The sequence below is a fragment of the Bufo gargarizans genome, chromosome 1 (genome assembly GCF_014858855.1).
Source record: "Bufo gargarizans isolate SCDJY-AF-19 chromosome 1, ASM1485885v1, whole genome shotgun sequence".
NCBI classification, from domain to species: domain Eukaryota; kingdom Metazoa; phylum Chordata; class Amphibia; order Anura; family Bufonidae; genus Bufo; species Bufo gargarizans.
Window position 1 is genome coordinate 409,400,088 of NC_058080.1, and position 21,649 is coordinate 409,421,736.

General features: G+C 47.8%; 1 protein-coding gene across 3 annotated transcripts in view; it reads left to right on the forward strand.

The window, feature by feature from the left end:
* LOC122921374 (prostaglandin reductase 1-like) overlaps positions 1 to 21,649 on the forward strand; it is a 119,960-nt gene that overhangs the window by 73,638 nt on the left and 24,673 nt on the right. For all 3 annotated transcript variants that reach the window (XM_044271354.1, XM_044271369.1, XM_044271362.1), the window contains 2 exons: positions 6,348 to 6,465; positions 14,974 to 15,129. In XM_044271354.1, coding sequence (XP_044127289.1) covers positions 6,348 to 6,465; positions 14,974 to 15,129 — 274 coding nt within the window. The remainder of the gene's footprint in view (positions 1 to 6,347; positions 6,466 to 14,973; positions 15,130 to 21,649) is intronic.

Below are 21,649 nucleotides of genomic sequence, written 5' to 3' on the forward strand. Positions count from 1 at the left end.
AAAATGTAGTGTTCAAAGCAGGCTGGGTCACCTGAATACTTCAGCTATGAAAAATGGAATAAGTCTCCGGTTCTATTTTGTTGGTTTTCGGAACTGGGACCATGATTAGCAGGGACGGCCTGGGACATCTGTATTGCGCCGCTAGAGGTGAAATTATTGGACTGGCGCAAGACTAACCAAACTGAAAGCATTTGCCAAGAATGTTTTTATTAATCAAAAAACCAAAGTCAGAGGTTCTAAGACGATCAGATACCGTCGTAGTTCCGACCATAAACGATGCCAATCGGCTATCCGGCAGTGTTATTCCCATGACCCGTCTTTGGATTCCGGAAGGGGGGGGGGGTGGTATGGTTGCAAAGCTGAAACTTAAAGGAATTGACAGAAGGGCACCACCACGAGTGGAACCTGCGGCTTTATTTGACTCAACACGGGAAACCTCACCCAGCCCGAACACGAAAAAGGATTGACAGATTGATAGCACTTTCTCGATTCTGTGGGTGGTGGTGCATAGACGTTCTTAGTTGGTGGAGCGATTTGTCTGGTTAATTCTGATAATGAACGAGACTCCTCCGTGATAACTATTTACGCGATCCCAGGCGGTGAGGATTGTGTTGACCAGACTCTTGGATAGTGAGACTGGACTTGTTGGTGAGGGCCTGCTGGTGAGCTGACCCTCTAAAAAAATTATATGCCAGGGCCTGCAGGAGAGCTGACCCTGTAAAACATTATATGAGTGGGCCTGCAGGTGAGCTGACTGTAAAAGATTGTAGTTGAGGGCCTGCAGGTGAGCTGACCCTCTAAAAAATTATATGCCAGGACCTGCAGGTGAGCTGACCTTGTGAAACATTATATGCATGGGCCTGCAGGTGAGCTGACCCTGTAACAGATTATAGGTGAGGGCCTGCTGGCGAGCGGACCCCGTAAAAGATTATAGGTGAGGGCCTGCTGGCGAGCTGACCCTCTAAAAAATTATATGCGTGGGCCTGTAGGTGAGCTGATCCTGTAAAACATTATATGCGAGGGCCTGTAGGTGAGCTGACCCTGTAAAACATTATATGCGAGGGCCTGCCGGTGAGCTGACCCTGTAAAACATTAGATTTGAGGGAATTATATGTGACGAATAAGCATGTTCATATGATGGAAGAGAAGGAGGTGGATGAGGAAAGGAAGATTCAACCATATTACCTTTATTTGTGGTGAAAGGGGTGCATGGGAATACAGTGTATTCAGTACATTATAAAAAACATATTTAAAGAGCTTTTATGTTCTGCCACTTTCCTCTGGTGGAGTAGAGAAGTCAGGGGCAATCCAGGCCTTGTTCATTTTTATAAGTGTCAACCTGTCAGCATTTTCATTTGACAGGCGGATACGCTTATCTGTTATAATGCCACCAGTAGCACTAAATACCCACTCAGACAAAAATGCTGGTGGCAGGGCAGGCCAGTACCTCCAAGGCGTAGAGCGCCAGTTCATGCCACGTGTCCAGCTTGGACATCCAGTAGTTGTAAGGCATTGAGAGATCATTGAGGACTCTGACACGGTCTGCTATGTACTCCACCATCTTCCAAAATGTTTCCCTCCTTGTGACAGTAGGCCGCACATCAGGGTGAGGGTGCTGGTGGGGTGTCATGAAACTGTCCCAGGCTTTGGAGAGTGTTGCCCTGCCTCTGTTGGAACTGCTGTGTGTTCCCCTTGTCTCCCCTCCTCGGTTGCCCAAGGAACTACAGACTCTGCCGCCAGCATTGTCAGATGGAAATTTTTTGAGCAATTTTTTTACAAGGACCTTCTAGTATTGCACCGTTTTGCTTGTCCTCTCCACCAGACGAATGAGAGATGGGGTCGAGAAGGGTGAACAACCACTAATCTGTGTTGTTTAAAATGCGTATAACGCGCTGGTTGCGGAAAAGGCAGCCTAATGTAAAGTCAGACATGTGTGCCAGAGTCCCAACAGGCAAGACTTCGCTGTTGTCATCAGGAGGATCACTCTCAATCTCCTCATCCTCTTCCTCCTCTTCTGCCCACCCACGCAGAACAGATGGAATTAAACTTCCATGGGTACTACCCTCTGTGGCGGAGGCAACAGTCTCCTGCTCCTCCTCCTCCTCCTCTTCATCATCCAATTCACGCTGAGAAGACGAACTGAGGGTGGTCTGGCTATCACCCTGTGTAATGTCTTCCGCCATTTCCACCTCTTCCACATGCAAAGCGTCATCCTTAATTGTGTTCATCTGTGTTCATTCTTCAAAGTTTCTTAAAACCTCAGACATCCATGCCCACTCCTCGCTTGTGAATAGCAGAAGCTGACTGGAAAGGCGACGCCCATGTTGCAGCTGGTATTCCACTACTGCCCTCTGCTGCTCACAAAGCCTGGCCAACATGTGGAACGTCGAGTTCCAGCGCGTGCTCACATCGCACAACAGCTGGTGAGCTGGCAATTTCAAGCGCTGATGCAGAGTTGACAGACCGGCTGAAGATGTTGATGACTTGCAGAAATGTGCACACATGCAGTGCACCTTTACCAGTAGCTCAGTCAAATTGGGGTAGGTTTTGAGAAACCGCTAAACCACTAAGTTTAAGACATGGGCTAGGCATGGGATGTGTGTCAGCTTGCCGAGCTCCAAAGCGGCCACCAAGTTATGGCCATTATCAGACACATCCATGCCTGGTTGTAGGTTGAGTGGCGAGAGCAACAGCTCAGTCTGGTTTCTTATCCCCTGCTACAGCTCTGTGGCGGTGTGCTGTTTGTCCCGTAAGCATATCAGCTTCAGCGGGGCCTGTTGCTGCTTCCCCACTGCAGAGCTACACTGCTTCCAGCTACTGACTGATGGCTGACTGGTATTGCAGGCAGATAATTCAGAGGTGTAAGTGGAGGAGGAGGTGGAGGAGAAGTCGGGGTTGGAGACACTTACGTAGGTGCTGGCGAAAACCCTAATCAATGTAGGGCCTGCAATCCTTGGCGTCGGTAGCACCTGTGCCATCTCAGGGTACTACTCACTCCCGGCCTCCACCACATTAACCCAGTGTGCCGTCAGGTAAATGTAGCATCCCTGGCCGAATGCACTTGTCCATCTGTCCGTGGTTAAGTAGACCTTCCCAGTAACTGCGTTGGTCAGGGCACGTGTGATATTACGGGACACATGTTGGTGTAAGGCGGGCAAGGCACGCCTTAAAAATAGTGGCGGCTGGGGACTGTGTAATGCAGGGCGGCCACCGAAATCAGGCTGTGGAATGCCTCAGTGTCCACAAGCCTAAATGGCAACATTTCCAAGGCCAGTAAAGGAAAGCTGCGCATTTAGTGCTATGGCCTGTGGGTAGGTGACTAGGTATTTTCGCTTGCTTTCAAAAGCCTGGGGTAAGGACATTTGGATGCTGCACTGGGACACGGAAGGGAATGTGGTCGCTGATGGTGCTTTCAAAGATCCAGGTGCAGAGTGAGAGGCATCCGGGCCTGTGCCTTCGACAGGGGATTGGCCAGCACGTAACATAAGGGAAGAGGAGGCAGTGGTGTGATCCGCAGATACAGATTGTGGACCCAGGCGTTCGGCCCACTTATTACGGTGTATGGATGCCATGTGGCGGATCATGCTAGTGGTGGTGAGGTTGCTAGTGTTCATGCCCCGGCTCATTGGTACTGCACAGGTTACAAACTACTATTCTTTTGTCGTCCACACTTTCCTCAAAAAAGCGCTATACTGTGGAACACCTACCCCTTGGTAAGGGAGATTTTCGCAAGGGGGTGCTCCGTGGAACAGTTGCAGGCCTGTTTGGTGTGGTACGCCTTCTTCCTTTTGCCACCCCACTGCCTCTTCCAGCCTGTTGCGGTGCTGCAGATCCCTCCCCCTCTGTACTGCTGTCCTCGCTCGGCTTTCCACCTACCCAGGTTGGGTCAGTGACTTCATTGTCCACCACCTCATCTTCCACTTCCTCACTCTGCTCATCCTCCTGACTTGTTGACCTAACCACAACCTCAGTGAATGACAACTGTGTCTCTTCCTCTTCATCAACCTCTTGAGACACTAATTGCCATGGACTTATTGGCAGCGGTGTCTCATCATCATCCACCTCATTAAACAGTAATTGCCGTTCACAACGTCTTCTTCTTGTGACTGTGGTTGCTCAAGAGTTTGGGAATCAGGGCACAAGATCTGTCCCTCTTCAAGCGTGCTTGGCGAGAGGGCCAAATCAAGGAATGGCGATGAAAAGAGGTCCTCGGAATATCTGAGTGTGGGATCACTTGTTTGGCCAGACTCTCCATGGTGGAAGGAGTATCAAGACTGGACTTGGTGGAAGACAGGGTGGTGCCTAACTGACTGGAAGCATTATCTGCTGCAATCCAACAGACCACCTGGTTGCACTTGTCTGACTTCAAGAGTGGTGTCCTGCGCCGCCCTGCAAACTGGGATATGAAGCTAGGTATCATGGATGATTTTTTTTCTTGTGCTCTGGCAGCAGGCACAGTTTCAACGAGCCCAGGGTCACGGCCTCTACGTGCACCATCAGCATCACAGCCACTTCCCAGTCCCTTACTGCTTGCCTTCTTCATATAAAATGTTATATATGCTTGAAAGTATGTCACACGTACAGTAGCGTAGGATTTGGAAGTGTATGCGCAAAAAAATATGTAAAAAGGTATTTAGGATGTGGAAACATCACACAGGAGATAACCCGCAGACAATTTCAATGCTGTCACCAGTGGCTAATAAAAAATTACAGGGAATGTCACAGGTATTTGGGATGAGGAGACGTTATACAGGAGAGTTACCACCGGTAATGTCACTGTCCTAAGTGTCTACGTAAAAAATACACTGGATGTCACAGATACATTTTTTCAGCGCACACGTTACACTGGAGGTGTGGCGCAGCTAATGTCGCAGCAGTCACCGTCTATTGAAAAAGTACACTGGATGTCACAGATGAATTTATTTCAGCTCACACATTATACTGCAGATGTGGCGCTGGTAATGTCACTGTCAGAAGCGGACACAGTCTAATGAAAAAGTACACTGGATGTCACAGATATTTTTTGGATGCGCACACTTTACACTGGAGATGTGGCGCAGCTAATGTCACTGTCCGCAGCAGACACCGTCTATGGAAAAAGTACACTGGATGTCACAGATATTTTTTGGATGCGCACCCTTTACACTGGAGATGTGGCGCAAATAATGTCGCTGTCTGCAGCTGCCTAACTATTGTACACTATTTAGCACAGTTTTCTCTAAAAAAGATATTGCCGCCACACACAATAATGCTTGAAAGGACTTTTGGGTCTCTGAAAAGTTTTGGTGGTAAAAATATTTTTATATCACTCCCTACATTCTCTGTCCGTTCCACAGCACAGCTCTCCCTGACTAAGAATGAGCCGAACATGCATCATCGGGTGCTATGTAGGACCCGATGACGCGTTCCGGCCAGCGAATCACTGTAATGCCAGCAGCCAACATGGCATTATAGTGAGGGCAGTACTTACCTGCACGTTTATTAGCTGTGTAGCAGCCAAGAAACGTGCGGGGCGGAGACTCGAGCATTGCGCTCGAGCACATGCGGTATTCGGCAGTCATCGAAATGCTCGAGCCGAACTGGGTTTCAGCCGAGCATTCTCGATCATCACTAGATGACATCAGTGGTCAGTCACTCATGTGTTAGCAAACTTTTAAAACTTGATACTTTAAACTTTTTTTATGGCCTGCAAGGAGTCCAACAATGATCATGATATGCAGGAAATCCCCTGCCGACTGCTTATTGACAGATTTTCCCCATTATCCATTCAGCATGTGCCAGCAGCAGCTCTTATATAATACTATTTGAGACTTACAGATTTTATCTGTAACAGTGTAGAGGGCATAGGTCATATTAAATTAAATATCAATGGGGCATGTGATAAAAGAATATGTACTGTACCGTATATGTCAAGTTTATAGCTAGTTAGTGTAATATGCCAGGGAAGGCAGCACTTTGCTTCCAACTCTTCACATATAACACTCCCCACCCACGCTGCTTGTACTGTGACAGAGGTGGATTGGCCATAGACTTTACAGGGAAATTTCCTGGTGGGCTAATGCTTAGGGGGTTGCCTGAGCCCTCCTCATGGCCAGCCAGTGGAAGTTTTTGGGGATGTGTTTTGTGCTGTAGCAGTATTTTGTGATGGACAATGGTATTTAGCTCTGTTGGGGTGGTATAATATGGTATTGCTGGCTTTGCCTTCCATCAATTTGGACCCGACTCCAAAACGGTGCCACTTTTAGTATTTTTTCCAGGGCCACTTTAAGTTCTCAGTCCGCCCCTGACTGTGCCACTGGTGTGTTTTATACTTTGTGATTTATCAACACTATTCTGTATTTTATTAGTTTAACTGCATATTTTGGCCTTTTGGAAATCTGCAATCCTAAGGAAGGAGAAGTAGTTCTTGTCAATAGTGCTGCTGGAGCAGTCGGATCAGTTGTAGGACAGATCGCCAAGTTAAAAGTAAGTAAATGTGAAAGCTAACCCACTGTTTTTCATTAAAACTTAATTTATTTCATAGTGCATTTTAGATGACTTTCTTCCAAACCTGGTAAAATTAAGATAGCATTTTGTTTTACTGTCCTGTAGTTAATAGTCAAAGGCGTTGGGCCATCTCACATTTTGATGGCATATCAGTAGGATATGTCACCAATGTCCGAATGGTGCGGGTCCCACCTCTGGGACCTGCATCTATCTCTAGAACAGCGCCGCCAACGAGAAGGAGGGTGCATTGCACAAGCGCGGCCACCATTCACTTCTATGGGAGTACCAAAAATAGCCAATCGCCGGCTCGGTTATTTCCGGAACTCCTGTAGAGGTGAATGGAGAGGTGGCCGTGTCTGCACTGTACACTCTCCATTCGCTTCTATGGGAGTTCAAGAAATAGCCAAGAATACTCGGTTCTTTTTAAAACTTCCATAAAAGTGAATGGAGAGCATGTCTCATGTGTAGTGCACTCTCCTTCACTTTGCAGGCCCCATTCTAGAGATAGGTGCTGGTCCCAAAGGTAGGACACACATCTATTGGACATTGGTGGCATATCCTAGTGATATGCCACCAAAGAGCGAGAGGGACCAGCCCCTTTAATGCTATTCTGTTTCACATTGCAAGTATCACAGACAACTTACTGTTACATTGTTGTGACCAAACACTGTTGCTTGACCTCTTTTGATGAAAGTCACCATAACTGGCAGCAATAAGTTGCCACAATCATGTAATGTCACTATTGATGGCAAACTTTTTGTCCCAAATAGTTTATGAATTCTGGAAAGGCCATTTGTCAGAAAATCCTTATATGTTTAGTGTTATAATAACGCCCTAAAAACTCTTCTTTAATTGTAAGAAATTAAGTTTATGCAATTAGAGAGGGATGTATCACCTTTGTTCTTGTGTGTTTTTTTCAAAATTGACTCTGGATCTGTGTTATCACCTGTTTTTAGTAGAGTTGAGCGAACCCGAACTATAAAGTTCGGGTTCGTACCGAACTTTAGGTTTTTCGGCACCCGGACCCAAACCCGAACATTTACGTAAAAGTTTGGGTTTGGTTTTTGGCGATTTTTATGGCGCTTTTTGAAAGGCTGCAAAGCAGCCAATCAACAAGCGTCATACTACTTGCCCCAAAAGGCCATCACAGCCATGCCTACTATTGACATGGCTGTGATTGGCCAACTGCAGCATGTGACCCAGCCTCTATTTAAGCTGGAGTCACGTAGCGCCGCCTGTCACTCTGCTCGGATTAGTGTAGGGATAGGCTTCAGCTGCTGTGAGGGAGAGATCAGGGAGAAATCTTATGAAGAACTGCTTCTTTACTCAGCGATCTTCAGCAAATGTGTTTTGTGGGTGCAGTGCACAATTGTTTTACGCCTGCCCTGAGCCAACTACTACTGAAAACAAACTTTTTTTCCTTCAGTTAGTCAATATCAATACATAATCGGCAGCCATTTTATGCAACGATAGTGCACCAGCACAGGATATCTGCATGTCTGCAAGTTCAGAAATACAGCTTTGAGACACTGGGGTTAAATAAAAAACCTTTTTTTCATATAGTGCACATCTAGGAGTATCGCTGCATAAGTGACCGTGAAATTTAGGCCAGATATACGGCTTTCTCATACTGGGGCATACTGGGGCGAAAAAAAAACATCGGTTTCATATAGTGCACATCTAGGATTATAGGTGCCTAAGTGATTGTCACATTTAGGCAGGAAATACAGCTTTTTGCTTACTGGGTTTAAAAAACCCTCTGATATACTGCACATCTGGGATTAGACGTGCATAAGTGACTGTGAAATTTAGGCCACAAATACGGCTTTTTGCTTACTGGGGTTAAAAAACCCTCTGATATACTGCACATCTGGGATTAGACGTGCATAAGTGACTGTGAAATTTAGGCCACAAATACGGCTTTTTGCTTACTGGGGCATACTGGGTGAGAAAAAAACATCTGTTTCATATAGTGCACATCTAGGATTATTAGGCCACAAATACGGCTTTTTGCTTACTGGGGTTACAAACAAACTCTGATCTACTGCACATCTGAGATTAGACTTGCATAAGTGAGTGTCATATTTAGGCCACAAATACTGCTTTTTGCTTACTGGGGTTAAAAAACTCTCTGATATACTGCACATCTGGGATTAGACATGTATAAGTGACTGTGAAATTTAGCCCACAAATATGTCTTTTTTCTTACTGGGGTTAAAAAACCCTCTGATATACTGCACATCTGGGATTAGACATGCATAAGTGACAGTGAAATTTAGGCCACAAATACAGCTTTATGCTTACTGGGGCATACTGGGGTGAAAATAAAACATCTGTTTCATATAGTGCACATCTAGGATTATAGGTGCATAAGTGAGTGTCACATTTAGGCCAGAAATACAGCTTTTTGCTTACTGGGGTTAAAAAACCCTCTGATATACTGCACATCTGGGATTAGATGTGCATAAGTGACTGTGAAACTTAAGCCACAAATACAGCTTTTTGCTTACTGGGGTTAAAAAACCCTCTGATATAGTGCACATCTGGGATTAGACTTGCATAAGGGAGTGTCACATTTAGGCCACAAATATGGCTTTTTGTTTACTGGGGTTAAAAAACCCTCTGATATACTGCACATCTGGGATTAGACATGCATAAGTGACTGTGAAATTTAGGCCACGAATACAGCTTTTTGCTTACTGGGGTTAAAAAACCCTCTGATATACTGCACATCTGGGATTAGACGTGCATAAGTTACTGTGAAATTTAGGCCACAAATACCACTGTCATATAGAGTTAAAAAAATACATTGACTGCAATACCCTACATCAGGGTTTTTATTGGCGGTTAATTATTTTTAACAGACTTAACCACTTTTTACTTTGCTTGGTGAACGCTAACTATGAGGCAAACATCTAATAAGGGACATGGTCGTGGTGGTGGTGTTGGTGAAGCCTCTGGTGCAGGGAGAGGATGTGGTCGTTCTGCCACAGCTACACGTCCTACTGAACCTACTACCTCAGGTCCCAGTAGCCGCCAGAATCTACAGCGATATTTGGTCGGGCCTAATGCCGTTCTAAGGATGGTAAGGCCTGAGCAAGTACAGGCGCTAGTCAATTGGGTGGCCAACAGTGGATCCAGCAGGTTCACATCATCTCCCACCCAGTCTTCTACAGAAAGCGCACAGGTGGTGACTGAAACCCATGCCCATCAGTCTGTCACATCACCGCCGTGCATATCTGTCTGAACCTCAAGTCATGCAGCAGTCTCTTATGCTGTTTGAAGACTCTGCTGGCAGGGTTTCCCAAGGGCATCCACCTAGCCCTTCCCCAGCGGTGGAAGACATAGAATGCACTGACGCACAACCACTTATGTTTCCTGATGAGGACATGGGAATACCACCTCAGCACGTCTCTGATGATGACGAAACACAGGTGCCAACTGCTGCGTCTTTCTGCAGTGTGCAGACCGAAAAGTAGGTCAGGGAGGAAGACTGGGTGGAAGACGATGCAGGGGACGATGAGGTCCTAGACCCCACATGGAATGAAGATTGTGCCACTGACTTTCAGAGTTCGGAGGAAGAGGCAGTGGTGAGACCGAGCCAACAGCGTAGCAAAAGCGGGAGCAGGGTGCAAAAGCAGAGCAGCCATTGCCAAAACAGTTTGCCTGCTACTGGCCATCGTCACCAGGGACAGAGCACACCAAAGGCAGCTTCAAGGAGTTCCCTGGCATGGCACTTCTTCACACAATGTGCTGACGACAAGACCCGAGTGGTTTGCACGCTGTGCCATCAGAGCCTGAAGCGAGGCATTAACGTTCTGAACCTTACCACAGCCTGCATGACCAGGCATCTACATGCGAGACACGGGCTGCAGTGGAATAAGCACCTTCAAAACCAAGAAAGGGCTCAGGCCCCTCCTGCTCCCTCTTCTGCTGCTGCCTCGGCCTCATTTTCCGCCTCTGGAGGAACGTTGGCACCTGCCGCCCAGTAAAACAGAGGATGTGCCACCAAAAACACCACCTCCATCACCAAGCATCTCCACCATGTCACACGGAAGCGTTCAGCTCTCCATCTCACAAACCTTTGAGAGAAAGCGTAAATTCCCACCTAGCCACCTTCGATCCCTGGCCCTGAATGCCAGCATTTCTAAACTACTGGCCTTTGAAATGCTGTCATTCAGGCTGGTGGAGACGGACAGCTTCAAACAGCTCATGTCACTTGCTGTCCCACAGTATGTCATTCCCAGCCGCCACTACTTGTCCAGGAGAGCCGTGCCCTTCCTGCACAACCAAGTATCGGATTAAATCAAGTGTGCACTGCGCAACACCATCTGTGGCAAGGTCCACCTAACCACAGATACGTGGACCAGTAAGCACGGCCAGGGACGCTATATCTCCCTAACTGCACACTGGGTAAATGTAGTGGCGGCTGGGCCCCAGGCGGAGAGCAGTTTGGCGCACGTCCTTCCGCTGCCAAAGATTGCAGGGCATCATTCTTTGCCTCCTGTTGCCTACTCTTCCTACTCGACATGCATAAGTAACAGTGAAATTTAGGCCACAAATACAGCTTTATGCTTACTGGGGCATACTGGGGTGAAAATAAAACATCTGTTTCATATAGTGCACATCTAGGTTTATAGGTGCATAAGTGAGTGTCACATTTAGGCCAGAAATACAGCTTTTTGCTTACTGGGGTTAAAAAACCCTCTGATATACTGCACATCTGGGATTAGATGTGCATAAGTGAGTGTCACATTTAGGCCACAAATATGGCTTTTTGCTTACTGGGGTTAAAAACCCTCTGATATACTGCACATCTGGGATTAGACGTGCATAAGTGACTGTGAAACTTAAGCCACAAATACAGCTTTTTGCTTACTGGGGTTAAAAAACCCTGTGATATAGTGCACATCTGGGATTAGACTTGCATAAGGGAGTGTCACATTTAGGCCACAAATATGGCTTTTTGTTTACTGGGGTTAAAAAACCCTCTGATATACTGCACATCTGGGATTAGACGTGCATAAGTGACTGTGAAATTTAGGCCACGAATACAGCTTTAGCCGCCACTACTTCTCCAGGAGAGCCGTGCCCTTCCTGCACAACCAAGTATCGGATTAAATCAAGTGTGCACTGCGCAACACCATCTGTGGCAAGGTCCACCTAACCACAGATACGTGGACCAGTAAGCACGGCCAGGGACGCTATATCTCCCTAACTGCACACTGGGTAAATGTAGTGGCGGCTGGGCCCCAGGCGGAGAGCAGTTTGGCGCACGTCCTTCCGCTGCCAAAGATTGCAGGGCATCATTCTTTGCCTCCTGTTGCCTCCTCTTCCTACTCGGCTTCCTCCTCCTCTTCTACCACCTCCTCATCCGGTCAGCTACAGACCTTCACCACCAACTTCAGCACAGCCAGGGATAAACGTCAGCAGGCCGTTCTGAAACTGATGTGTTTGGGGGACAGGCCCCACACCACGCAGGAGTTGTGGCGGGGGTATAGAACAACAGACCGACGAGTGGTTGCTGCCAGTGAGCCTCAAGCCCGGCCTGGTAGTGTGCAATAATGGGCGAAATCTCATTGCAGCTCTGGGACTAGCCGGTTTGATGCACATCCCTTGCCTGGTGCATGTGCTGAATTTGGTGGTGCAGAAATTCATTCACAACTACCCTGACATGTCAGAGCTGCTGCATAAAGTGCGGGCCGTCTGTGCGCGCTTCCGGCGTTCTCATCCTGCTGCCGCTCAGCTGTCTGCTCTACAGCGTAACTTAGGCCTTCCCGCTCACCGCCTCATATGCAACGTGCCCACCAGGTGGAACTCCACCTTGCACATGCTGGAGAGACTGTGCGAGCAGCAGCAGGTCATAGAGGAGTTTCAGCTGCAGCACGCATGAGTGAGTCGACCTGCGGAACAGAACCACTTCACCACCAATGACTGGGCCTCCATGCAAGACCTGTGTACCCTGTTGCGCTGTTTCGGGTACTCCACCAATATGGCCAGTGGCAATGATGCCGTTATCAGCATTACAATACCACTTCTATGTCTCCTTGAGAAAACACTTAGGGCGATGATGGAAGAGGATGTGGCCCAGGACGAGGAGGAGGAAGAGGGGTCATCTCTAACACTTTCAGACCAGTCTTTTAGAAGTGGCACAGAGGGAGGTTTTTTGCAACAGCAGAGGCCAGGTACAAATTTGGCCAGCCAGGGCCCACTACTGGAGGACGAGGAGGATGAGGAGGAGGATTGGGATGAGGCATGTTCACAACGGGGTGGCACCCAACGCAGCTCGGGCCATCACTGGTGCGTGGCTGGGGGGATACGGAGGACGCAGACGATACGCCTCCCACAGAGGACAGCTTGTCCTTACCTCTAGGCAGCCTGGCACACATGAGCGACTACATGCTGCAGTGCCTGCGCAACGACAGCAGAGTTGCCCACATTTTAAAGTGTGCTGACTACTGGGTGGCCACCCTGCTGGATCCTTGTTACAAAGACAATGTGCCATCCTTAATTCCCTCACTGGAGCGTGATCGGAAGATGCGCGACTACAGGCGCACGCTGGTAGACGCGCTCCTGAGAGCATTCCCGACTGACCATGGGGGACAAGTGGAAGCACAAGGCGAAGGCAGGGGAGGAGAAAGAGGTCGCCAACGCAGCTGTGTCAGCGCCAGCACCTCAGAAGGCAGGGTTAGCATGGCCGACATGTGGAAAAGCTTTGTCACCTCGACGCAACAACCGGCCCCAACTGCTGATATGGAGCGTGTTAGCAGGAGGCAGCATTTGAACAACATGGTGGAACAGTACCTGTGCACACGCCTACACGTACTGACTGATGGTACTGCCCCATTCAACTTCTGGGTCTCAAGCACATGGCCAGAGCTTGCGTATGACTTTTGGGGTGCGTATGACTTTTTGATCGCTTGCTATTACACTTTTTGTGATGTAAGGTGACAAAAAATTGCTTTTTTTACAACGTTTTTATTTTTTTATTTTTTACGGGGTTCGTCTGAGGGGTTAGGTCATGTGATATTTTTATAGAGCAGCTTATTACGGACACGGCGATACCTAATATGTATCCTTTTTTTAAATTTATGTAAGTTTTACACAATAATATCATTTTTGAAACAAACATAAAAATCATGTTTTAGTGTCTTCATATTCTGAGCCATATTTTTTTTTATTTTTTGAGCGATTTTCTTAGGTAGAGGCTCATTTTTTGCGGGATGATGTGACTGTTAGATTGGTACTATTTTGGTGGTCATACGCCTTTTATTATCACTTGCTGTTGTACTTTTAGAGATGTTAGGTGACCAAAAATTGGTTTATTTAGCACAGTTTTTTTTTTTTTTTTTGAGGGGTTAGGCCATGTGATATGTTTATAGAGGCGGTCGATACGGACGCGGCGATACCTAATATATCAACTTATATTTTTTCCCCCTATTTTTTACCAATTTCTTTTTTTACTTTATTTGGGGGAAATTACGTTTTTTTTAACTTGAAACTTTTTAAATTTTTTGGGGGATTCTTTATTTTCAACATTTTTTCACTTCATTTTTTGTCCCACTTTGTGACTTCAACTTTTGGGGGTCTAATCCTTTTTACAATGCATTCCAATACTTCTGTATTGGAATGCATTGGCTGTATGAGTAATACTGTGTGTATTACTCATACAGCTTCCTGCCTGTGAGGTCCAGGGGGCTGGATCTCACAGGCTCTTCACCAGAAGGCAGCGCAGATGCCTAAGGAAGGCATTGTGCTGCCTTTCATGCCATCGGGTCCCCATTACCGCCACAACCACCCATAAACGCCGCAAACAGCAGGTCTTAATTGACCTGCGGTTTGCGGCGATCGCCGATACGGGGGGTTACGGGACCCCCCCTGCGCATTGTCCCAGGGTGCCTGCTGATCGATTTCAGCAGGCACCCAGTTTCGATCACCGCCCGCAGCGCTGTGGTGATCGGAACTACACATGACGTACCGGTATGTCATGTGTCCTTAAGTACCGTGACATCATGCCGTACCGGTACGTCATATGTCCCCAAGAGGTTAAGCCCTGCCCTTTCCCACAAAGATCCACCCCTTTCCACTAAGTCTCATCTCCTTGTCATGAGTGTGGAAAAAAAATAAAAAATTTGAAGCCATACATGCTCCAATATGCAGCAACTTGTGCCACTTTTTAGACAAATTTGTGTGAATGTTTTAGACCAGAAGAAAGGGGGAGATTTATCAAACTGGTGTAAAGTAGAACTGGCTTAGTTGCCCATACCAACCAATCAGATTCCACCTTTCAGTTTTCACAGCTTATTTGGAAATTGAAAGGTGGAATCTGACTGGTTGCTATGGTCAACTAAACCTGTTGTACTTTACACCAGTTTGATAAATCTTCTCCAAAGTATTTTGTTACTTTAGTCTAAAGGTTGTCTAAAAGTGGAGTGTGGGCCCATCCAATATCAAAATGTCATATATAATTTTTGTATTTCTCCTTAGGGCTGTAAGGTAGTGGGATCTGCTGGTTCAGATGACAAAATCCAATATTTAAAAGAAATTGGCTTTGATGAAGCTTTTAACTATAAGACAGTGAGTTCTTTGGAAGAAGCCCTGAAGAAGGCATCTCCAGAAGGTTATGATTGCTATTTTGAGAATGTAAGTTTTGCGCTCTCTTGTATTGGGGAGGCAGGGGGAAAACAAAGCCACTCAAATTTAGAATAAAATGTATATATGTGTATATAAGTGATAACTAGAGTTGAGCAAACCCGAACTGTAAAGTTCTGGTTCGTATCGAACTTTAGGGTTTTTGGCACCCGAACCCGAACATTTACGTAAAAGTTCGGGTTCGGGTTAGGTGTTCGGTAATCTTTATGGCGCATTTTGAAAGGCTGCAAAGCAGCCAATCAACAAGCGTCATACTACTTGCCCCAAAAGGCCATCACAGCCATGCCTACTACTGGCATGGCTGTGATTGGCCAACTGCAGCATGTGATCCAGCCTCTATTTAAACTGGAGTCACGTAGCGGCGCCCATCACTCTGCTTGGATTAGTGTAGGGATAGGCTGCAGCTGCTGTGAGGGAGAGATCAGGGAGAAATCTTAACAAGAAATGTTTTTTGTACTGAGCGATCTACAGCAAATGTGCTTTGTGGGTGCAGTGCACAATTTTTTTAAGCCTGCCCTGAGCCAACTACTACTGAAAATGAACTTTTTTTCTTTAGTTAGTCAATATCAATACATAATCGTCAGCCATTTTATGCAACGATAGTGCACCAGCACAGGCTATCTGCAAGTCCAGAAATACAGCTTTTTGCTTACTGGGGTTAAAAAAATACATGTTAAATATAGTACACATCTGGGATTACACATGCATGAGTGATTGTCACATTTAGGCCAGAAATACAGCTTTGGCATATTGTGGTGAAAAAAGCCTCTGAAATACTGCACATCTGGGATTACACGTGCATAATTGATTGTCACATTTAGGCCAGAAATACGGCTTTGGCATACTGTGGTGAAAAAAGCCTCTAATATATTGCACATCTGGGATTACACATGCATAAGTGACTGTCACTTTTAGGCCAGAAATACAGCTTTTTGGTTACTTGGGTGAAAAAACCCTCTAATATACTGCAAATCTGGAATAAGATGTGCATAAGTGAGTGTCACATTTAGGCCAGAAATACGGCTTTTTGCTTACTGGGGTGAAAAAACCCTCTAATATACTGCACATCTGGGATAAGACATGCATAAGTGACTGTCACATTTAGGCCAGAAATACATCTTTTGGGTTACTGGGGTGAAAAAAACCTCTAATATACTGCACATCTGGGATTAGTCGTGCATAAGTGACTGTCACATTTATGCCAGAAATACGGCTTGTTTGTTACTGGGGTGTAAAAACCCTCTGATATACTGCACATCTGGGATAAGACATGCATAAGTGAGTGTCACATTTAGGCCACAAATACCACTGTCATATGGAGTTAAAAAATAAAATAAAATTGAGTGCAATACCCTACATCAGGGTTTTTATTGGTGGTTAATTATTTTTAACAGACTTAACCACTTTTTACTTTGCTTTGTAAACGCTAACTATGAGGCAAACATCTAATAAGGGACGCAGTCATGGTCGTGCTGGTGGTGTTGGTTTAGCCTCTGGTGCAGGGAGAGGACGTGGCCATTCTGCCACAGCTACACGTCCTACTGAACCTACTACCTCAGGTCCCAGTAGCCGCCAGAATCTACAGCGATATTTGGTAGGGCCTAATGCCGTTCTAAGGATGGTAAGGCCTGAGCAAGTACAGGCGCTAGTCAATTGGGTGGCCGACAGTGGATCCAGCACGTTTACATTATCTCCCACCCAGTCTTCTGCAGAAAGCGCACAGGTGGTGCCTGAAACCCATGCCCATCAGTCTGTCACATCACCCCTCTGCATATCGGGGAACCTGTCTGAGCCTCAAGTCATGCAGCAGTCTCTTATGCTGTTTGAAGACTCTGCTGGCAGGGTTTCCCAAGGGCATCCACCTAGCCCTTCCCCAGAGGTGGAAGACATAGAATGCACTGACGCACAACCACTTATGTTTCCTGATGAGGACATGGGAATATTACCTCAGCACGTCTCTGATGATGACGAAACACAGGTGCCAACTGCTTCATCTTTCTGCAATGTGCAGACCGAAAAGGAGGTCAGGGAGGAAGACTGGGTGGAAGACAATGCAGGGGACGATGAGGTCCTAGACCCCACATGGAATGAAGGTCATGCCACTGACTTTCAGAGTTCGGAGGAAGAGGCAGTGGTGAGACCGAGCCAACAGCATAGCAAAAGCGGGAGTAGGGTGCAAAAGCAGACCAGCCGTCGCCAAAACAGTTCACCTGCTACTGGCCACCGTCACCAGGGACTGAGCACACCAAAGGCAGCTTCAAGGAGTTCCCTGGCATGGCACTTCTTCACACAATGTGCTGACGACAAGACCCGAGTGGTTTGCACGCTGTGCCATCAGAGCCTGAAGCGAGGCATTCATGTTCTGAACCTTAGCACAACCTGCATGACCAGGCATCTACATGCGAGACACGGGCTGCAGTGGAGTAAGCACCTTCAAAACCAAGAAAGGGCTCAGGCCCCTCCTGCTCCCTCTTCTGCTGCTGCCTCGGCCTCTTCCTCCGCCTCTGGAGGAACGTTGGCACCTGCCGCCCAGCAAACAGAGGATGTGCCACCAACAACACCACCTCCATCACCAAGCATCTCCACCATGTCACACTGAAGCGTTCAGCTCTCCATCTCACAAACCTTTGAAAGAAAGCATAAATTCTCACCTAGCCACCCTCGATCCTTGGCCCTGAATGCCAGCATTTCTAAACTGCTGGCCTTTGAAATGCTGTCATTCAGGCTGGTGGAGACGGACAGCTTCAAACAGCTCATGTCGCTTGCTGTCCCACAGTACGTCGTTCCCAGCCGCCACTACTTCTCCAGGAGAGCCGTGCCCTCCCTGCACAACCAAGTATCAGATAAAATCAAGTGTGCACTGCGCAATGCCATATGTGGCAAGGTCCACCTAACCACAGATACGTGGATCAGTAAGCACGGCCAGGGACGCTATATCTCCCTTACTGCACACTGGGTAAATGTAGTGGCAGCTGGGCCCCAGGCTGAGATCTGTTTGGCGCACATCCTTCCGCCGCCAAGGATTGCAGGGCATCATTCTTTGCCTCCTGTTGCCTTCTCTTCCTACTCGGCTTCCTCCTCCTCTTCTACCATCTCCTCATCCGGTCAGCGACAGACCTTCACCACCAACTTCAGCACAGCCAGGGATAAACGTCAGCAGGCCATTCTGAAACTAATGTGTTTGGGGAACAGGCCCCACACCGTGCAGGAGTTGTGGCGGGGTATAGAACAACAGACCGATGATTGGTTGCTGCCAGTGAGCCTCAAGCCCGGCCTGGTAGTGTGCGATAATGGGTGAAATCTCGTTGCAGCTCTGGGACTAGCCGGTTTGACGCACATCCCTTGCCTGGCGCATGTGCCGAATTTGGTGGTGCAGAAATTCATTCACAACTACTCCGATATGTCTGAGCTGCTGCATAAAGTGGGCCGTCTGTGCGCGCTTCCGGCGTTCTCATCCTGCTGCCGCTCAGCTGTCTGCTCTACAGCGTAACTTCGGCCTTCCCGCTCACCGCCTCATATGCGACGTGTCCACCAGGTGGAACTCCACCTTGCACATGCTGGAGAGACTGTGCGAGCAGCAGCAGGCCATAGTGGAGTTTCAGCTGCAGCACGCATGGGTGAGTCGCACTGCGGAACAGCACCACTTCACCACCAATGACTGGGCCTCCATGCGAGACCTATGTGCCCTGTTGCGCTGTTTCAAGTACTCCACCAACATGGGCAGTGGCGATGACGCCGTTATCAGCGTTACAATACCACTTCTATGTCTCCTTGAGAAAACACTTAGGGCGATGATGGAAAAGGATGTGGCCCAGGACGAGGAGGAGGAAGAGGGGTCATCTCTAACACTTTCAGGCCAGTCTTTTAGAAGTGGCTCAGAAAGAGGATTTTTGCAACAGCAGAGGCCAGGTACAAATTTGACCAGCCAGGGCCCACTACTGGAGGATGAGGAGGAGGAGGAGGAGGAGGAGGATGGGGATGAAGCATGTTCACAGTGGGGTGGCATCCAACACAGCTCGGGCCCATCACTGATGCATGGCTTGGGGGATATGGAGGACGCAGATGATACGCCTCCCATAGAGGACAGCTTGTCCTTACCTCTGGGCAGCCTGGCACACATGAGCGACTACATGCTGCAGTGCCTGCGCAACGACAGCAGAGTTGCCCATATTTTAACGTGTGCTGACTACTGGGTGGCCACCCTACTGGATCCCCGTTACAAAGACAATGTGCCGTCCTTAATTCCCTCACAAGAGCGTGATCGGAAGATGCGTGACTACAGGCGCACGCTGGTAGACGAGCTCCTGAGAGCATTCCCGACTGACGACGGGGGACAAGTGGAAGCACAAGGCGAAGGCAGGGGAGGAGGAAGAGGTCGCCAACGCAGCCCCGGCACCTCAGAAGGCAGGGTTAGCATGGCCGACATGTGGAAAAGCTTTGTCACCTCGCTGCAGCAACAGACCCCAACTGCTGATATGGTGCGTGTTAGCAGGAGGCAGCATTTGAACAACATGGTGGAACATGACCGGCGTATTGTCGAGTCGCTTACCTCTTAAACTCCACTCCCCCCCCCAATAATGACAGACTCAGCAAGTGGATTATATGGCCACAGCAGCCTTTTATTAATAACATAAATGCAAATAAATATCATAAATACATAACTTAACCCTTGGCCTTCCCATCTGAAGGCCCCGCCCTAAAACCTTACCAAGAATCCATGAATGCCAACACGGGGAGGGTCCTTGGAGCCCCATAAATGACGGATAACTGGCCTCGCCCTCAGTTAAATTACCTCTAGCCGATAAACGCCAGCTCAGAAGCAGGAACCGGTAACCACGGGCAACCAACTTGGGCCGCTACCCGCCATATCACACCTTAAACCAGTACCTGGGTAGTCCAGAGCCTCCTTTGGCTCCCTCCCCACCACGCCAGAGCCACCATAACCACCAACTCCAAGGACCCACCACCGCCCCAGGCCGCTATGACAAAGCTTTCCCTCCAATCCCTGCCGGACCACCCGTAATCCACTCACAACCCATGGCCTAACACCAACACTAAGAAACACTCGAGAACCCCCACCTAACCCAGGCAAACAGCAGCCAAAATAAAAACAAAGGGGTTGGTGGGCAGGGGCTGCTGCCACACTGCTGTCCTCACAAAATGGCCCCTTTTCCCACCCTTGCTATCCCTTTTATGCCCTTAGCTACACCTCAATCCCTTCCGTCACTATCCTTCATCCTTAACCCTTCGTAACCCCGAATCCTCTCCCTCCAAGCCCCAGTCATGCCAGGCCTCCATCCAGCCTTGCAGCCCTGATTCCGGCCTACACTGTACCTGTGCACACGACTACACGTACTGACTGATGGTTCTGCCCCATACAACTTCTTGGTCTCCAAATTGTCCACATGGCCAGAGCTTGCCCTGTATGCCTTGGAGGTGCTGGCCTGCCCTGCAGCCAGTGTACTCTCTGAAAGTGTATTTAGCACGGCAGGAGGCATCATTACAGACAGACGGAGCCGCCTGTCCACAGCCCACGTGGACAAGCTCACGTTCATTAAAATGAACCAGGCTTGGATCCCTCAGGACTTGTCTGTACCTTGTGCAGAATAGACAGTTCTAACAGCCTCAACCATCCATCCTTGTACTCAAGTGCACTTATTCCATATATTTTTTTTTTATATATGTCCCAATATTTTGGGGGATACCCCTAGGTAAAAATGCAAAATAACACACATCTGTGTTGGCTACCTATTCCTCCTTCGCCGAGGCTTCCACCTAGACCGCCATGTGAGCCTACACGGCCACATCCAACCATTCACCGCCTCCTCAACCTCCTCCTCCTAGATCATTCCTAATTTTTTTTTTTTAAGGTCTTTTATGTTTTTTTTTATTCATTTCCCTATCCACATTTGTTTGCAGAGCATTTGCCATGCTCTTAAGCACATTTTGCTCCCTTTTGCAGCCCTCTAGCTCTTTCCATGGCATTTTTACAGCCATTTTAGTGCTCAAAAGTTTGGGTCCCCATTGACTTCAATGGGGTTCGGGTCCGGGGTCAAGTTCGGGTCCCGAACCCGAATATTTATTTCAAGTTCGGCCGAACCTGCCGAACCCGAACATCCAGGTGTCCGCTCAACTCTATTGATAACGCTATATCTGACCATAGTATGACTTTTATCTGGCATATTTTAGCAGCTTTCTCTTTTGCAGGCTGTATCTCTAATTCTCAGTTGTATCTAAGCTGGTGGGTGTAAACTAGTGCAGAGCAAGGGACGCCGCCAGGGGTCCCTTTAAGTAGGAAAAAGTCTATAGTTTTGTTGTGACGCCAGTTGCATTAAAGCAACACGGGCACAGTGCACCTTTTAGTTATATTGTAGGTGGTGGTGCCCCGTGTAGAAATGCTAAAGTGGTGTAGGGTGGCCTAAATGTCCCTTAATGGTGTTGCACATGTCACTGTGCTCATGCCTGGATATGCTGGAACCCCAGGTGTTGTCGTCCGAAGCAGAGCAAAGGG